The 17,388-nt window shown below is 39.7% G+C and overlaps 1 protein-coding gene across 1 annotated transcript in view; it reads right to left on the bottom strand.

Annotated features, from left to right (window-relative positions):
• Window positions 1-1,156: 1,156 nt before the first annotated feature.
• The window catches only part of ADAMTS9 (ADAM metallopeptidase with thrombospondin type 1 motif 9), a 172,315-nt gene continuing 156,083 nt past the window's right edge, over window positions 1,157-17,388 (bottom strand). The window contains exons 38-40 of the mRNA XM_003785516.3: window positions 16,320-16,424; window positions 4,268-4,362; window positions 1,157-1,355 (exon numbers count right to left, since the gene is read on the bottom strand). Of these exons, the coding sequence (XP_003785564.1) occupies window positions 4,273-4,362; window positions 16,320-16,424 (195 nt within the window). The 3' untranslated portion in view covers window positions 1,157-1,355; window positions 4,268-4,272. The remainder of the gene's footprint in view (window positions 1,356-4,267; window positions 4,363-16,319; window positions 16,425-17,388) is intronic.

The raw sequence follows: 17,388 nt of genomic DNA, 5'->3' as shown, positions 1-17,388 counted from the left end.
AGTGGGCAGAGTTTCTCAAACCAAATGTCTTCCACAGGCCATTGGTGAAGGTTTCCCTTCAGTCAGGTTGAAGGGCAGAAAGACCATGGCTTTAAACAAAGAGTGGATTAATGGAAGATCAGAAGGACTGAGGCATCTTGTATTCCACAGTTTTCTTCACACAAATGCCAATTCCTACAGTAGCCACGAAAACTGGCAGGGTGTTAGGCTTGTGGCCTGAAGAGAAGTCTGTCACCCACCAATATTTTCATGCAAAAGGCAATCCCGATGACTCAGAACCTGGTTCTGAACTTTCTCAGGTATACTGGTGTGCTGAAGGGCAGTTCTGTTTTGTGCATCCTCTGTCTTGATGCGGGTCAACTTGTATATCATTTTAGAATGGTCAGAACCATGGTCCATCTTCTGGACCACGGTCAGAAGATCTCACTTTCCCAATATCACTCTGTCATGAAGCTGCTTGGGGGACTCTCTATTTGATTATAAAGAGACCCAGGCACCATGGACTGAAGCAAAGTGTATTAACAATAAGAACAAGAATAAAGTCCATCTCTCTTTCCAAATAAGCATGTTCAAAAATAACTGTAAATAGCTGATTTCATCCACATGGTCTGTCCATTAAAAATTGTCCTTCTGTTCCTCCCTTTTATTAAAAGTGTTTACATTTCTGAGTCTGAAGATCACTTAAATACATACAATATTAGCACCAAGGCAGCATATTTTTTCCCAGAGATCACATAAAACTGAATAGATACTTAACATAGTTAATAGTTGGTACAATCTGTGATAACACTAACTTACCTATTGTCTAATGACACTTTCCTAGAAATGCCAAAAACCTCCTTATATGACTCTCATAGCACCTTGATGACAGCTAGGTTGTTTTTCTGTTTTTTTTTTTTTTTAAAAACCACATTGCAATTTTAAAAAAGCAATAATAAATCATTTACAGATAAAAATAAACAATAGTGTACCGTGATAGTGAAGGATCACTTTTGTCATAGCACTACATATAATGTAGAGTACGTAAAATGCAGTGGTCTGACTGCAAGGGACAAAATAATGAAAAGGCAGTCATAATAGAATCATTTTACGTACAAAAATATTACATCACAATAAATAATTTCAAACATAAATATTAAACTTTACATCATTAGGATATTCCACATATACACACACACACACACTTGTGTGTGTGTGTATATATGTGTGATTCATATGCATATGTACACACATTTACACACACACAAGCATACAAGTCCTCATACATACACACATGCGCACGCACCCAAATTTAAGGTGGAGGTATTGCATTACTATCCTTCATCCATCCCATAATGGCTTGCTCTTCAGAGCACCTGAAATAAATAAAAATAAACCAAAAATGTAAAACTTCTGCCTCTAATAAAGCATAAAATTAAAAAACCATTAGCCTGAAATCCACCCCCCAGGATAACTGCTTTTCAAATATTGGTGTATTTCTTTCTAGTCTTTTTTCTACACATGTGTTTATATGTATATATTGGAAATACTGTGTATATGTACTTACAAATTTTGAAACACAAAACATATTTATAAAACATAATAGTTATAAAATACATCAAGTATGTATCAAATGGTGATCTCCAGTGGACACCTGATGACCATAGTCGGCCGCCACCCATCTCTCTGCTTCTGGTAACAAGCTTTTGCATGTCCCTTGGGAATTATCACTCTTCCAACTGAAGCAGTCAGCAACCTGGCTCTAGCTTAGGTGCATGATCTCTGCCCCTTGGAGACCGTGACTGATTCAAAAGTGACTATGTGACCTAACTGGAGCCAACAGAGTTCTTCTTCAGGGTGTATGCCAGAGGTAGCATTAACTTGGATCATGAGCTGTAAGGATGAGAAGTCCCAGAGCTGCTCAGGGCCATGGTGTAGGGGAGATTGTCTGCCTGAGAAGGAAGCCACATAGAGGCAAAGATTGATGACTGACAGAGAAAGAAAGAAGTGCTGAGGACTCTGTTGGAGACTGTGCACGCAGACATGCCCAAAGCTAGCACAACGCTTGGATATTTCATTTATGTAAGACAATAAATTCCCTTTATTTCCTTTGAGCTATTTGCAAGAGAAATAATCTTAAGATCATAATTTTGAATATGGATGTTTAATTAATGTTTAAAATAATTATTTTTAATTAATTATTAAATTATTAAAATTATTAATTTTAATAATTAAAATTAATGTTTAATTAAACATTAAACTACTAGTACATAATGTCAAATAGGAACTCCTGTATTGAGTTCTTCAAATGCCTTACAGGTTAATGGGCTGCTGGAAACTTGAGGGAAGATGTAGGAGAGTGACATGAGTGGGTTGAGTAAGTCCCTTGCAGCTGAAGACACTAGTATGATAAAAAGAGCGACCAATTCATCCTTCTGCCCAGCAGAGGGAGCACTTGCTAGCATAATGCAGTTAGAAGAGAGATTGCCGAATCTTAACATTCATGAGTGACTCGACTCCTGTGTATTTTGTCAAAAGGCAGATTTAGATTTCACAGGTATATGATGAGGCCTGAGAGTCTGCATTCCTAACAAGTTCTCAAAAGCGGATCATGCTGGTCCTTGGTCTACACTGTGAGTAGCAAAGGTGCAGCACAGTGCACTGGCTTTTGTGTAGCACACTTGTGGGTTCTGCCAAGGGAATTCATCACAACTTTAAATTACTCAATAGCTGTGGGCCTCAGCTTCTTCATCTATAAAAAACACCCCCACCTTACAGTTTGTGTGTGAGGATTCAGTGAAATCATGACTGTAAAGTGCTTAGTATGCTGCTGCTCCAGTAAATGGCACTGCTATCATCACTATAATACTCCTGGGTAGTACAGAATGGTAGTACAAAGGATGATTCGAGAGTTACCAGCACCAGAACTCCTTGTGTTAAAATTACAGATCCCTGGATCCACCAGAGACCTAGGGAAGCAGGATCCCTAGAGATAGAGTCCAGCAGATAGTATTTTAAATAAGCGTTGCAGAGGACTCTGATGTGAAGCCAAGGGATCTCATGTCCAAGGGTGGAGAACAGATGACTTCAGTCACCTGAGGACACATGAGCAAGAGAGATAAAGGTAGGATAATATTGGTTCAGGCACAAGATGCTTAATAGTAACCCTATCTGATCCACCTACATTTGCTCATCATTAGGCTACAGAAAAAAATAAAAGAGAGGGTCAGGTGTAGTGGTGCATGCATGTAATCATAGCACACTGGAAGGCCAAAGCAGGTGGATCGCTTGAGCTCAGGAGTTCGAGACTAGCCTGAGCAAGAGTGAGACCCCATCTCTAAACATAGCCCAGCACTGTAGTGGGTGCCTGCAGTACCAGCTACTTGGGAGGCTGGGGAAAGAGGTTCACTTGAGCCCAGGAGTTTGAGACTGTTGGGAGCTATAAAGCCACAGCACTCTACCAGGGCAAGAAAATGAAACTCTGTCTGAAATAAAATAAAATAAAAGAAAAAGAGTTCCCTTTCTCCACATCTACACCAACATCTCTGTTTTTGAGATTTTGTGATATGGGCTAATCTTTTGGAAAGACATCTGGAGAACACTGAGAGAACTAAAAATAGACCTGCCATTTGATCCTGCAATTCCTTTATTAGGTATATATCCAGAAGACCAAAAATTGAATTACAACAAAGATATTTGTATCAGAATGTTTACTACAGCCCAATTCATAATTGCTAAGTCATGGAAGAAGTCCAAATGCCCATTGATCCATGAATGGATCAATAAATTGTGGCACATGTACACCATGGAATACTATGCAGCCCTAAAGAAGGATGGAGACTTTACCTCCTTCATGTTTATATGGATGGAATTGGAAAATGTTCTTCTTAGCAAAGTATCTCAAGAATGGAAGAAAAAGTATCCAATGTACACAGCCCTACTTTGAAACTAATTCATAGCTTTTATAGGAATGTCATAACTTAATTATCGCGTTGGGGGTGGATGGGGGGAGGGAGGGAGATTGGTGGGGTCACCTCTATGGTTTATCTTACAAGGGTACAAGAATCTTTCTAAAAGCAGAGTATGAACATTTTAACTCAATAGCTAAGAAAATGACATGAAAGTTACATTACCCAGTTTGATGAGAGTATTTCAAAATGTGTATGAAAACAGCACATTGTACCCCATGACTGCATTAATGTACACAGTTATGGTATAAGAAATTAAAAAAGAAAAAGAAAAATACAAAAACAAAACAAAAAAAGAGAGACAGGCATAGGCTACTTACCTTAGCTATAGAACTCGCACCTCCAGACCAGTACCAGAGGATGGAGTACATTTTCCACAGTAACCACCGCATTTCCCTATGACTCGGGTACCATCCTGCAGTAAGATACATTATTTTAGACTACTTGCTTGGCTAATGTTTTCAGAGCTTTTTGGGAAAGCATTCTTGCACACACAGTAGTTAAGCTTTCTGAACTGCAGTTCATGGTCTAAAACAGGAGTTGGCAAATTATGGTGTGTGGGCCAAATCCAGGCTACCACCTGTTTTTCTATGACTATAGGACAAGATGGTTTTGACATCTTTAAATAGTTGAGAAAAAACAAACTAAGAATAATATTTCACATCATATAGAGTTCAAATTTCAGCATCTACTAATAAAGTTTTATTGGAACTCAGCCATGTACATTTATTTGCCTAACGTCTATGGCTGCTTTCATACTGCTATAATAGAACTGAGCAGTTGTGACAGCTCTTATATTTTCACACTGCTTCTCAGGACACTACAAATCACAGTGACAGTTTTAACGAGACAGGGTTAAGTGACCTGTGCATCACTAAGTCATAACATTTTATTTGCTTATTACCAGAGTACACTATTATGACAAATCAGGAAAAGAAGAGAAAGGCAGACTTTGAAAGTTGCACTGTTAAATTACAGTGGCATGTGAATTATTTTGTTATCAAATTTAGATGACAAAATGTTTATTACAACACTATAGCTGTGTTAAAAGAACACAATATACACCAACATTGCCAAACTAAACACTCATCACAATATTCCCAACTCACAGGAAAGCAGTGGTCAGAAATTTTAAAAATTTAAAATGGAATGCCTCACCATATAGCGTAATTCCTTTATAAAAATAAAAATAAAAATGAAAATATGTTTCCTAGTGATTCATTAGTCAACCAACAAAAACAATTTACCCATGTCAAGTTACTTAAATCTTGTCTAACTGCAACACCTAAAGAAGTGTTTTCAGAGAAAATACACTTGTTTAAGAACAGATGCTTGAAAAGTTAATGACTTGCGGAGTTACAGCACCAGTCAACTAAAAAACAAGGCAAATGATTGTTTAAGTGGTTATCTTTGGCTCTTGATAAGTCTAAAAATATTACTGATATGGTTCAGGTGTTCTTGTTTATTTGAGGAAACAATGCCCAATCTGAAGTAAAAAAGAATTAGCAGCATATTTGGCAGAATAGTGCAATCATTTCTGGAATAAGTACAGGTGGGAGTATTTCAAAAGGTTGAGAAAGAACCACAGAAAAACTGAAGTGGAATCTGTTAGGATGTGTTGAAAATGGAAGATGGAAAAAAAAAAAAAAGAAAATGGAAGATGGTAAAAATATGTGCAGGGCAGAAAAAGCTTTATTTGGGCAAATTTACAAAGGCCCACAAAACTATCAGATGTTTATATCACATGGTTACTTATTGTATTATGCATCAGCAGGGACTCTGTGGAAAATATTTGAACCTACCAGGTGCTATGAAATTAGGAATGTCAGTTATGAAGTTAATTTTCTATCATGGACTTAGCCATCATTCGTTTTGTGATTTTTTTTGTCACACCTAGAAGCGCAATACTATGACTTATTTTTACCATACACTGATCTGATGGCTTAGCAGTAGTATAGTTTAATTTTGATTTTTGAGCTCAGGGCTAAAATTAAAATTTTTTTGAACAAGAACCTCTCTCAATTACTCTAACTAAACACTTCATGGCTTTGAACATTACCATTTGTTTCAGAGTTGATAATATTTCTTAATAAACTGACCCTAAAATTACAAGGCAGAAATGCACTAACAGGCAAAACTTACATTGTAGTATAATCATTTCACTGAAAGCATTTTTTGAATCACATGTAATGTTAAGCTTCTTTATATACTTCCCATAATTGTCAAAAGTTAAAATAAGAAGGTACTTCTCTATTCCACACAAATGTGCAGTCGATACATTTTCTGAACTTTAACTGAAGTTCAAGCAGTATTTTTCAGACTTTAACGCAAATGCAAAGGAAATTTTCATATTTCAAAATCCATTTAAGTAATGAGGAGTTCCCATTTCATTTTCAATTGCAAGTAATTACTCTACAATATAATTACATGCTAAAAGGCAAATATTGAGAGAAAACTCTAATAAATGTAGAATTCTATAAATGCCTGCCAAATCATAAATATGCCCAATTAAAATTATATGATTATGGACAGATAGTGTTTGGTGATAGCTATCCATGTAGAAAGACATTTAGAAAGATGTGATACATAATCTCATTTCAGATCAGCATTAATATATATTTATAATCAACAGAGAACATTAAGTAAGCAAAATGATTTTGCCCTCTTTATATCCCATTTTTCTTATCAGTCTATCCATATGACAAAAAGTCATACTAACTTATAATTGTATTTTGAATTTAACCCATAAAAAATTTACAAAATTTTGTCTTTTTTCTTGCCATATAAATATAAGGTCTGACAATTAAGGTTGTGAACTCATCCTAAAGAAAGTGCTATATACCTCCTTGCTGAATATCACTACTGTCACCTTTGAAGTATTCCTCTGGGAAGCCATGCACCAAAGCCAGTGCCTAGTCAATGCTTCAAAACAATTTTGGAACTCTTTTTCTAAAATGGCCATCAGAGTTGACATCATATTACCCTTGATGTCCCAAACGTCATCAAAATGTCTTCCTTTCAACATTTCCTTTATCTTTGGGTAAAGAAAAATGTCATTGGAGGCCAGATTGGTAGAGTAGGGAAAGTGTTCCAATACAGTTACTTGTTTGACTAAAAACTCCCTCACAAACAGTGCTGTGTGAGATGGTGCATTGTTGTGATGCAAGAGCCATGAGTTGTTGGCAAAAAGTTTGGGTCATTTTCATCTCAAATTTTCACACAGCATTTTCAGTACTTCCAAATAGTAAACTTGGTTAACTGTTAGTCCAGTTGGTAGAAATTCATAATGAACAATCCCTCTGATATAAAGAAAGGTTAGCAACATTGTTTAATTTGATTTAGACTGATGCAACTTTTTTGGTCATGGAGAACTGGCTGACTTTCATTGTGTACTTTAATGCTTTGTTTCAGGGTCATATTGCTACATCCATGATATGTCACCAGTAATAACAAGCATGGCACAAAACATCATCTTGTCTCCCCAAAAGGTCTTGGCAAACTTTAACTCTGCTTTGTTCTTGTTCACTGGTAAGCTCCTTTGGGACCATTTTTATATACATGTTTCTCAGGCTAAGATTTTCAGTTAAGATTTCCTAACTGACTCTCTATTGATGCTTAGTCTGCTATGCTTCTCACAGCCAGCCACAGATTCTGGCTCATAATTCAATGACTTTTTGCAATGCTTTCAACAGTTAATGGCCATCCTGACCTCTCTTTATCAGTGACACTTTCTCTCCCCTCAGAAAAATGTTTAATCCATTTGTACACTGTTTCCTTTATGGCATTATCCCCATCAATTTTGACCAACATGTCCCTGACTTCACTTCCACTCTAGCCAAGTTTAACAAAAAATTTAATGTTTATTCATTGCTCTAATTCAAGCTCCAGCATTCTTATGATGGAATGCAAAAACACTGCAATAACAATAATGTATGCCACTCAGCAAGATGCAGAGGTGACGAAACCTTACCAAGTTGTTTGTACAGTGCTGCCAACGTATACACATAGTGGCAAGTTTGTGAACTTCATTGTTAGACCTCATACAAACATAGTATCATCCATTTGACATCTTGGTCCTCAAAGACTAAAATACATTATGTGGTTCTTTACAAAGTTTGCCATCCGCCTCCGTCTAAACATCTGCACTTTCCCAGTTCATCTTGTACCATTCTTTTCCTGATGCCTGCATTTCTTTGGGTTGTTCTTTAGGTATGCCCCTTATATTGAAAGGCCTTTGTACATGCCATTCTCTGTGATTGGAACTCCTTTCTTTCTCCCTTTCCAGGTGCACCATATTATCCCAACTTTTGCCTGGTAAATTCTTTAGAACTCAGCTCAAAGGCCACTTTCTCTAAGAAATCTTCCTGACCTAGTTGCCTGCTGCATAGCACCTGTAATTGTATGTGTGTGTGTGTGTGTGTGTGTGTGTATGTATATATATATATATATATATATATATATTTATTTATTTTTATTTTTTTGCAGTTTTTGGCTGGAGCTGGGTTTGAACCCGCCACCCCTGGTATATGGGGCCGGCACCCTACTCCTTGAGCCACAGGCACTGCCCTGTATAATCCTTTTTTTAACATCTGTTTTCCTGCTAGAATGTAAGCTCCATGGTGGCAAGGCTTTTTAAATATTTTTTGAAACTCAAGAGTATCAACTTGGTGCCCGTAGCACAGTGGTTACGGTGCCAGCCACATACACCAAAGTTGGCAGGTTCAAACCCAGCCTGGGCCAGCTACAACAATGACAACTGCAACAAAAAATAGCTGGGTATTGTGGTGGGCGCCTGTAGTCCTAGCTACCTGGGAGGCTGAGGCAAGAGAATTGCTTAAAGCCCAAGAGTTGGAGATTGCTGTGAGCTGTGACACCACAGCACTCTACTGAAGGTGACATAGTGAGACTGTCTCAAAAAATGAATAAATAGATAAATAAATAAAAACTCAAGAGTATCCAGAATCTATCACATTGTATGGCTCATAGCAGTACTAAATACATATTTGTTAAATGAACAAATGAATGAAAAAAGAATGAAAGTGAACTCTTTTTGAACTGTAATGAAGATTGCCTTGCTAATTAGTTTCCTTAATACCTTACCATGCTATGAAAAACTACTTGTTTAACTGTGTAATTTCCATGTCACATAATCCCATCTCCCCACCCCCATTCCTGCACAATGTTTCACATTTTCCACTATTGGGAATAACACTATGATGAACAGATCTGTGTCTACATCTGGGGATTTAGTTGGACTATATATTCTGAACTGGGCCAAATGACATGAAGATTTGTTACATACAGCCAAACTATGAGCATTTTTGCAAACAATGGATAATCTCATATTTAAAAAAAGAAACGTAGGTACAAAAATACAGTTAGATACAGGGCCAGTGGTAGTTCTGGAGCTAGCCCATGCCACCACTGCTTGGATTTGATGCCAGATCAACTGGTCTTCTAGCCAGGAACCATCTCATTAGGTGTAAGTGCAGGGCTGGTGGCCTGCAGAATGAGACAGGCTACCAGTGTTTTCTATATCATCAAAGTTTACGCTTTAACCAGACTCTCCTGACCCAGGAGAGAGGCTAATCTGAGTCAGGCTTGTACTGCATATTTAAACACGCCCTGTAAGCCTCAGTTTCCTACTGTACAAGTGAAATGGAAAAAATAATCTCCCTGTAGTTTTGCTGTAAATAAGGTAATGCACACAAAGTGCTTAGCGTAATACTTGGCCTAATATATGTGCTCAATAAATGTTAACTTTTTTATCAGGAAGGTATTTTTTTACATATGCATCTCCACCACAGCCTGTTCCCATGGAGATGAGTAAAAGTCTGGGTAATTATAAAATTATAAACTTAAAAAAATAAAGCCAATACTGAGTTTACCACATTCACGCTCTCCCTTTAATTGGGACTCTGTTCATTTAATTTAGGTAAAGGCTGAGCTAAAATTTATTTTTATTACTGAATAAAAAAAGCCACACCGAGAGAGAAAATAACAAAAATATAATTGTCATGGAGACAGTATCTATTTCAGAAAAAAAGGTGTGTTAGATTCACCCACTCATATAATGAAACACTAATTTTTTTCTTCATTAAAGTAGGCCCTCTAGAAGTCTCTTTTCAATGAATATTTTGTTAGCCTAGCTTGAGCTATCACATATAATTAAAATGAATGAATCTCTGTTCTACTAAGAATCATTTATATTTTACACTTTTTACTAATTATTCTATTTTTCTCAGTTGTTATGAGAAGGGGAGGTTGGTGCTTATGATTTAGGAAGGCCAGCTTATCTGTGATTTATAAGTTATTTATAAGTCTTTGTGGTGGCTCGGTGCCTGTAGCTCAAGTGGCCACATATACCAGAGCTGGGGGTTTGAATCCAGTCCGGGCCTGCCAAACAACAATGACAATTACAACCCCCCACCCACTAAAAAGCCAGGCATTGTGGTGGGTGCCTGTAGTCCCAGCTACTTGAGAGGCTGAGGCAAGAGAATCACTTAAGCCCAGGAGTTGGAGGTTGCTGTGAGCTATGACATCACAGCACTCTACCCCGGGTGACAGCTTGAGGCTCTGTCTCAAGAAAAACAAAAGTTTTTGTGGTATGCTGGTGGTAAAATTAAGCTTGGGTGGGGTGGGCATTTTGCTTAGAAAATCCATATAAATAGTAATGAATGGAGACATGATTTTAGGGGCTAAAATCCCATATCAGGTTCAAAATCAAGTACAGTGAAATTTACCCTTGAATGTCCCTGAAAATGCCCACAAGACCCAGCCTATTCGTTTTTTTGTTTTCCTGAATCTAGCCCTAGACAGTTACATACGTATGAACACCTGTCTAATTTCTATAAGAATGTCCAGAATAAAAAGTACACACATATAAAATACAAATTTACAGCGTTTCACTCTACTGGTCTGCAGCATGGTATTTATACTTGGGGAATAGGAGTGTAGGATCTTTGTAAGTTAACTGTAGGTCACAGAGATGTGAGCTGGCTGTAGACTGTGTGCACATGTACATACGTGTGGCTCATCCCAGGAGCCTTAACTCCACTCGCAGTGAACTGAAAGACAGGAACTGAGTCCATGTCCTCTATGGTAATACGACTTTCATTAATGTTTAATTTCAAGGCCACTGTTTGTTCACAGCCCTTTCCATAGCACAGGAATGCCCATTAGACCATAGCCCTTAGTCATAGGCCCCTGGTTCCCCCAACCCTGCAAATTCCCTAGGCATATGAGGGCAAAATGCCCTGTAAACGCCCCTCACACCAGCCAAGAAGTACTGCCGGCTTCTGAAGGCACATTCTAGAACATTCTCCCTGGAAGAGACCCAGATGGGCAGCTCTGAGAATGGGACTTGGATCTTGGGCCTCGATCCCCTTTCTGCCTGCCTGCTTCACATGCAGCAATCTAAGCAAACTGAGGAGAAACTCGTTAGATCCTGAGCTGAGCAGGTGCAGACAGAGCATCTGCCCGGAAGTCCACCTGCTGACCAAAAAGGTGTCCCACACAACTCACTGCCAGGCTGGGGTGCGAGCCAGACACAGGCTCAGCCCTGGCTCACACCAGAGTCCTACATCCTTCCATGAGCTATTAAATATCTCCAGTGAGTCCCTTCCTTACTCACCTGGGCCAACTTCTGAACCCACAAGGCAGGTACTGGGGCTATGAAAACGTCATAACATTAATAGCTAATACTCGTGTCTCCCTGGTCTTTGCCCCGTAACATGCCAACAGCTGTGCATTCTTATTCCATTTATGGTTCAAAAGAACCGGGTGCCGACAAATAGATGAATAGTTACAGAAAATGTAGTACATATACAAAATGGATTACTCTTCAGCCATAACGAAGAATGAAATCCTGTTGTCCGTGACAACTCGGACGATGCTGGAGGACATCAGACACCGTGTGAAGTGAATAAGGTGGGCAGAGAAAGTTAAACACCGTATGTTCTCACTCATATGAGGAAGCTAAAAACATTGACCACAGAAGCCAAAAGTAGAGCAGAGAACACTAGAGGCTGGAGGGAGAGGGAGAGATATGCTAAGTGATACCAAATTGCCCTCATCTGATTGGTATGTGATGTGTGTATCGAACCATCACTCTGTACACTGTGAATATGTACAATGATTATTTGTCAATTAAAAACCCCAATAAAATAAGGGTCATTCTAATCCCTATTTTATAGATGAGTCCCCAACCCTCTAGAAGTTAAATAGTATGTCCAAAATAGCAGAGCTAGTGAGTGAAAATTGAGAAAGACTTCAGAGTCTGTGGGCTTTACCTCTAAGCTCCACAGCCACTGAGGGCTATCACAGCAGCACAAAGGCCTGGGCCTGCGGTAGGTTGCTAAGCCAGGCCCACTACCTTTTCAATCTCCCTAGAACTTGACCTCATTCCCAACTTGCTATCCCAAACCCCTGGTGAAGGCATAGTTGGAAAACAGATTTTTTTACATGCAAACTGCTCAATATATAATAGCTATTTTAATTATAATCATGATTATTTTTATTAGCTAAAAATTGGAGAGTTCTTTCTATTTCACACAGGGGCACCAACAGTGAACTTGATATTGGACTTACTGTGACCAGCTCTGCCCCCGCCAGTGAGATAGCATCTCTGTCTTCTCTGGGGCACTGGAGATCCAGTTTTACCCCAAATGACTACAGGGTATCCCAAAGGTTGCCACACATACATTCAGAAAATAGGAAATTATAGTACCATTATTTAGAAAATATTAATTATAAAACTTTACAAAATATTTCTGTATGTGTTGATACAAAATATAAAAATATTAAAATATATGAGTTTGTTAACTTTCTTATATATGGAGACCTTTGGAATGCTCCACAGAGCTTTTAGTTTTGCTTGGGGAAAAACATTTCATTGCCAAGGTGGTTTATGGAATGGAGATTTTCATTGTGTTTTTTTCCCTCTATACATCCCAGCAGAAAAAGAAAAAAAAGTGAAAAATGATTATTTAAGGGCTGAACCAAAACCGAGCTGTTTAGAGAAAAGAGCTTTATAACTCAGGCAAGGTCTGAGCGTCAGTGAGGAGACTGGGTCAGTCCCCCAGGGGGATATGGTGGTAGGTTTTGAGGGGAGCAGGATACGGCACTACTCCAAAGTATGTTCCTTGGGACTCTGGTTATTTGGGGAAACTCAAAGGTATAACTTTGAAAACAAGATTTTGTGGTTGGATTAATTTAGGTCAGTGGTTCCTTAAATTTCAGCCGCATATCCGGAGCACCAGCACCCCCTGAGAAATGGTAAGAAATGTAAATTCCAGCCTCTCTTCAGATTGACTGCTTTCACAAACCCTGCAGGTGATGTGACGCAGGAGTCTGAGAGTCACTCCTTTATGGTTGTAACAAAGCAGTTCAAGTAAAGCCACAGGTTTCTGTCCTGTATATTTTATTCCAACCTCATATGCTAACACTTACTGCGGCTCTTCAGGAAGGAAACACAATATTCTACAATTTTTTCTAAATGCATCGGGGTATGGGGGGTAGTTCTCCAGGCAGCCAGGAGCTAAAGAGTGCTCAGTAAAGAGTGCTCCATGGGCCCTTGAGATTAGTTTTGAGCTCAGGCTTTCTGAGCTGGCATAGAATACTAAGATAAAAAAAAAAAAAGGCAAAAACAAACTCCCACCCCCCCACCCCGGCATTGCTGCCAGAAACCATCTCCAGAATAGCTAGCTGTCCCTACAGGCTTGGGTAACAACCAGTGTAATCTTTCTCTCCAGAAGGTGGCGCTCCCAGCTTTAATTATTTTTAGTTTCTGGCTGAAACTGTGCTAAAAGGCTAAGGGATAGAATTACAAGTAATGTTGCACAGTTTATTATAGATGGGTTTCCTACAACCATGTTTTAGACCGTTAATGCCTTTGTTTTGGGTCATTGAAACATAATGCACAGTATATTTCAAAACATCATGTTGTATACCATAAAAATATACCAATGTTTATTTGTCAATTAAAAAAACAAACAATGCCTAGATTTTAGAGGCAAAGGGTGGGGAGAGAACACTGTTATTTTGGAGCCTGTCTCAAAACACATGCACTGTCTCTCAGCTACCTTTATTCTTTTTTGTGCAAGAAAAAAAAATTTAACAATTCATTTGTGAGCAATAAATATGGTCGTTTAGTTAGTTCATCAGATTTGAGGTCACTAATAGACCTAGATGGTTTTTCATAGACACAAATTTAACCCTGGCAGCTAGGAAAAAACTAATAAATTTTCCTGTGTAGTCATGATTGGGCATTTTCTCTCTTAGGGGTGAGGTTGGAAATAGGTTTAGCTACTTCATCCTAATTTTGATTAGGTAGAAATGTCTTTGATAACATTGCCAGATTGAGCAAATAAAAATACAGGATGCTCAGTTAAATTTGAAGTCCCATGCACTGATCACAACTATTTACAGTAAAAGAATGTTCATTGTTTATTTAAAATTCAAATATAACTGGGTATCCGGTATTTTATTTGGCAACTCTACTTTGGAATAATATCCCCCTTTTCTGCCCCTACTCACATTTCTGAGGGCAGGGGAGAACCCCCCAGGCAGGGCTCATCACTGAGGCCAGGATGGGGAATGGTTCATGCTTGGTAACCTTACACCTGCCTGTTGGCCAGCCAGGTTCTTGCTGCACATTGTCAGAAATTCAGAGGGAAGTCTCTAAGGTTTTTGTCCCGGCTGTACATTTGAATAATCTGAGGGAGTTTTAAATTCTACCTCTGCAGGGCCCCAATCTCAGAGATTTCTATTCAGTTAACCTGGGCGGAAGGGACCTGGGCACGTGCATTTTGAACAGCCAGGGTGAGAAACAGCATATAGTCGAGATGCCCCTCCACATATGATGGGGCTGTGTCCCAATAACCCATTATAAGTAGAAAGTATCATAAGTTGAAAATGTATTTTACACACCTAATCCACCAAAGACCATAGCTTAGACTAGCTTACCTTAAGCATGCTCAGAACATATACATTAGCCTGCAGATGGGCAGAATCATCTAACAATAGTCTGTCTCATAATAAAGTGTAGACAAGAGAAAAACTCAATTTAATTCAAGTTGGGGGGAGGGGGAGAGAGGAGGGGAGGGAGGCAGGGGTATTGGTATGCTCCTGCCTAACGGGTACAGTGTAAGGGTATGTGGCACACCTCCTGGGTATGGGACACAACTACAACAGGGACTCTACCTAAAAAACCCAGACATTATAACCTAATTGTCTGTACCCTCATATCAATCTGAAATTAAAAAAAATAGTGGTGAATATCACATGCAATTGAATAAATATTGCCCTGAAAATGAAAAACAGAGTGGTATGGCTACTCAAGGTACGGTTTCTACTGAATGTGTATAGTTTCTGCACCATCATAAAAATTAAAAAAACGGCTGGGTGCGGTGGCTCATGCCTGTAATCCAGTGCCGGCATCCTGGGAGACAGAAGTGGCTGGAACATCTGTACTCAGTAGTTCAAGACCAGCCTGAGCAAGAGTGAGACCCCATCTCTAAAAATAGAGAAAACTAGCCAGGCACCAGGGCAGGTGTCTGTAATCCCAGCTACTCGGGAGGCTACGGCAAGAGGATTGCTTGAGCCCAAGAGTTTGAGGTCGCTATGAGTTATGATGCTACGGCACTCTAGTGAGGGTGGCACAGTGAGATTCTGTCTCAAAAAATAAAGTAAAAATGTAAAAAGTCAAGTCAAACCACCATAAGTTGGGAACTACCTGTATAGTCCCACATTGAAGTTGTACTGTGCTCAGGATTTCAGTACGGCTGTGGATCCTGACTCAGTAGCTCGGGGGCCACAGAACCTGCATTTCCTGCAAGCTCCCAGCTGATGCTGATGAGCTTGTGTGGACCTCACCTAAAGCAGTCACATTTTAGAGTATGAAAACAGATTATTGTGGAAGCTCTGCATGTATTTCTAATTCTCCAGACCCGTCATCTGATAAATTGTCCGTTTCTTCCAGCCTCATTTAAGTTTTTCTAAAACAAGATTATTTCCTTTAGGTTGACAAAGTGAGCCACAGGGTGTCTAACTGCAGTATGTCGGGGCCACACACTCACTGGAGGAGGTTTCCTCCTGCTTTTTGCTTCCTGGGCAGGCAGTTTTTCTAATTACTTGGCTGGTTCACATGTGAACCCCTCTCAACTCACATGGAAACATTTCACCCTTAGTATTTCCTAAATTTTCTTCTTAACACTTTGCAAAATGGTTTGTCTAAGTGGGAAAGCTGGCTGCTTCCTTCAGCAGCACCACCACGCATGAAAAGAAAGAGAAAAAAAAAAAAAAAAGGAAAGGAGAAAGAAAAGCAGAGAGAAAGGAAACAAAAGTCACCCTCCACCCCATTGGTAACCTTACCGGTGACCTCTTAATGTCAGAGACAGCATAATTCCCTTGTGATATCCATCTAGCAGATTCCGTAACAGACAGGCCAGTTCCATAAAGGTTGATGCTAAAACGACCCTGGAAAAAAGGACCAAGAAAAGATTTGTAGTCCACACGACATCCCGAACAGTAAAGGTACTTTGGAAAGGTAAGAATATTAATTATAACTAGTAATTATTGAGAGTGTTTTGTTTTTTGTCAGGATCACGCATTTTTCACACATCTTCTCGTTTGCCCTCACAAGAGCTCAATGAAGGGAGTTTTCTTTACAGACGGGGAAACTGAGGCTTTAGCAGAGGTGATTAACTTCTCTAGGATCCGGTTAAGAGTCTAACTCCGATCTTCCTGACTTCAAAGTCCTTGCTTCCAACCAGCTCCATTCGCCCTCTCTAACACAGCAATCCTGGTGTTACTCACAATTATCAGATTCCTTCAGGAACAAAATGTCACAGTGTAATTTTTCTAACAAGATCTCACTGCCAAAGCTTCCTGGGCTTCCAGCTCCCTGGGGCGATGAGCACACCGCGTTCTAAGCACAGCAGGGCGGGACTTCAAAGCCAAGGCGCTTTCCCCGGAGCGGCCAGCAGAGGGCACGGTTGGCCTGCTCAAGACCACCTGGGACTCGGAGTGGGAAACTCCTGGCCCCATCTCCCACACCACTCCCAGGGTGCCTTTCTCAACGTGCCCCTGGTGCTTTCGTAGTGTTAAGGAGATGGTGCAGCAAAGAGACGCTTTCTCTTTCCTTTCTCCAGTTGTCTTTGTTTCTCTCAAAAATGACTTGGCAAAGGCATCTGAAATAGTTTCTCAGCGAGGCTTCCTGTTCCACAGTGAGCAGCTCAGCCCCCCAGTGTTCCACGTGCATGCCCTGCTCCCAGACTGCTTTCTCTGAAACTGACCAGCCTGATGAAAACAGTCTCTCATAAAGCAAGGGCAGTGGTAAGGTGGCGCTCACAGCCAGTGGGACCCGGGCGTGAATAAAGCTGTCTCACCTGTGATTCCATCCTGGCTATTTTAAGCATTTTTTTTTGGGGGGGGGGGGGGG

This window comes from Otolemur garnettii, unplaced genomic scaffold (genome assembly GCF_000181295.1).
Source record: "Otolemur garnettii isolate 467f Iridium unplaced genomic scaffold, OtoGar3 scaffold00015, whole genome shotgun sequence".
Taxonomy (NCBI): Eukaryota; Metazoa; Chordata; class Mammalia; order Primates; family Galagidae; genus Otolemur; species Otolemur garnettii.
The sequence above is the reverse complement of the archived record's forward strand: the minus strand, read 5'-3'. Positions and strand labels throughout refer to the sequence as shown.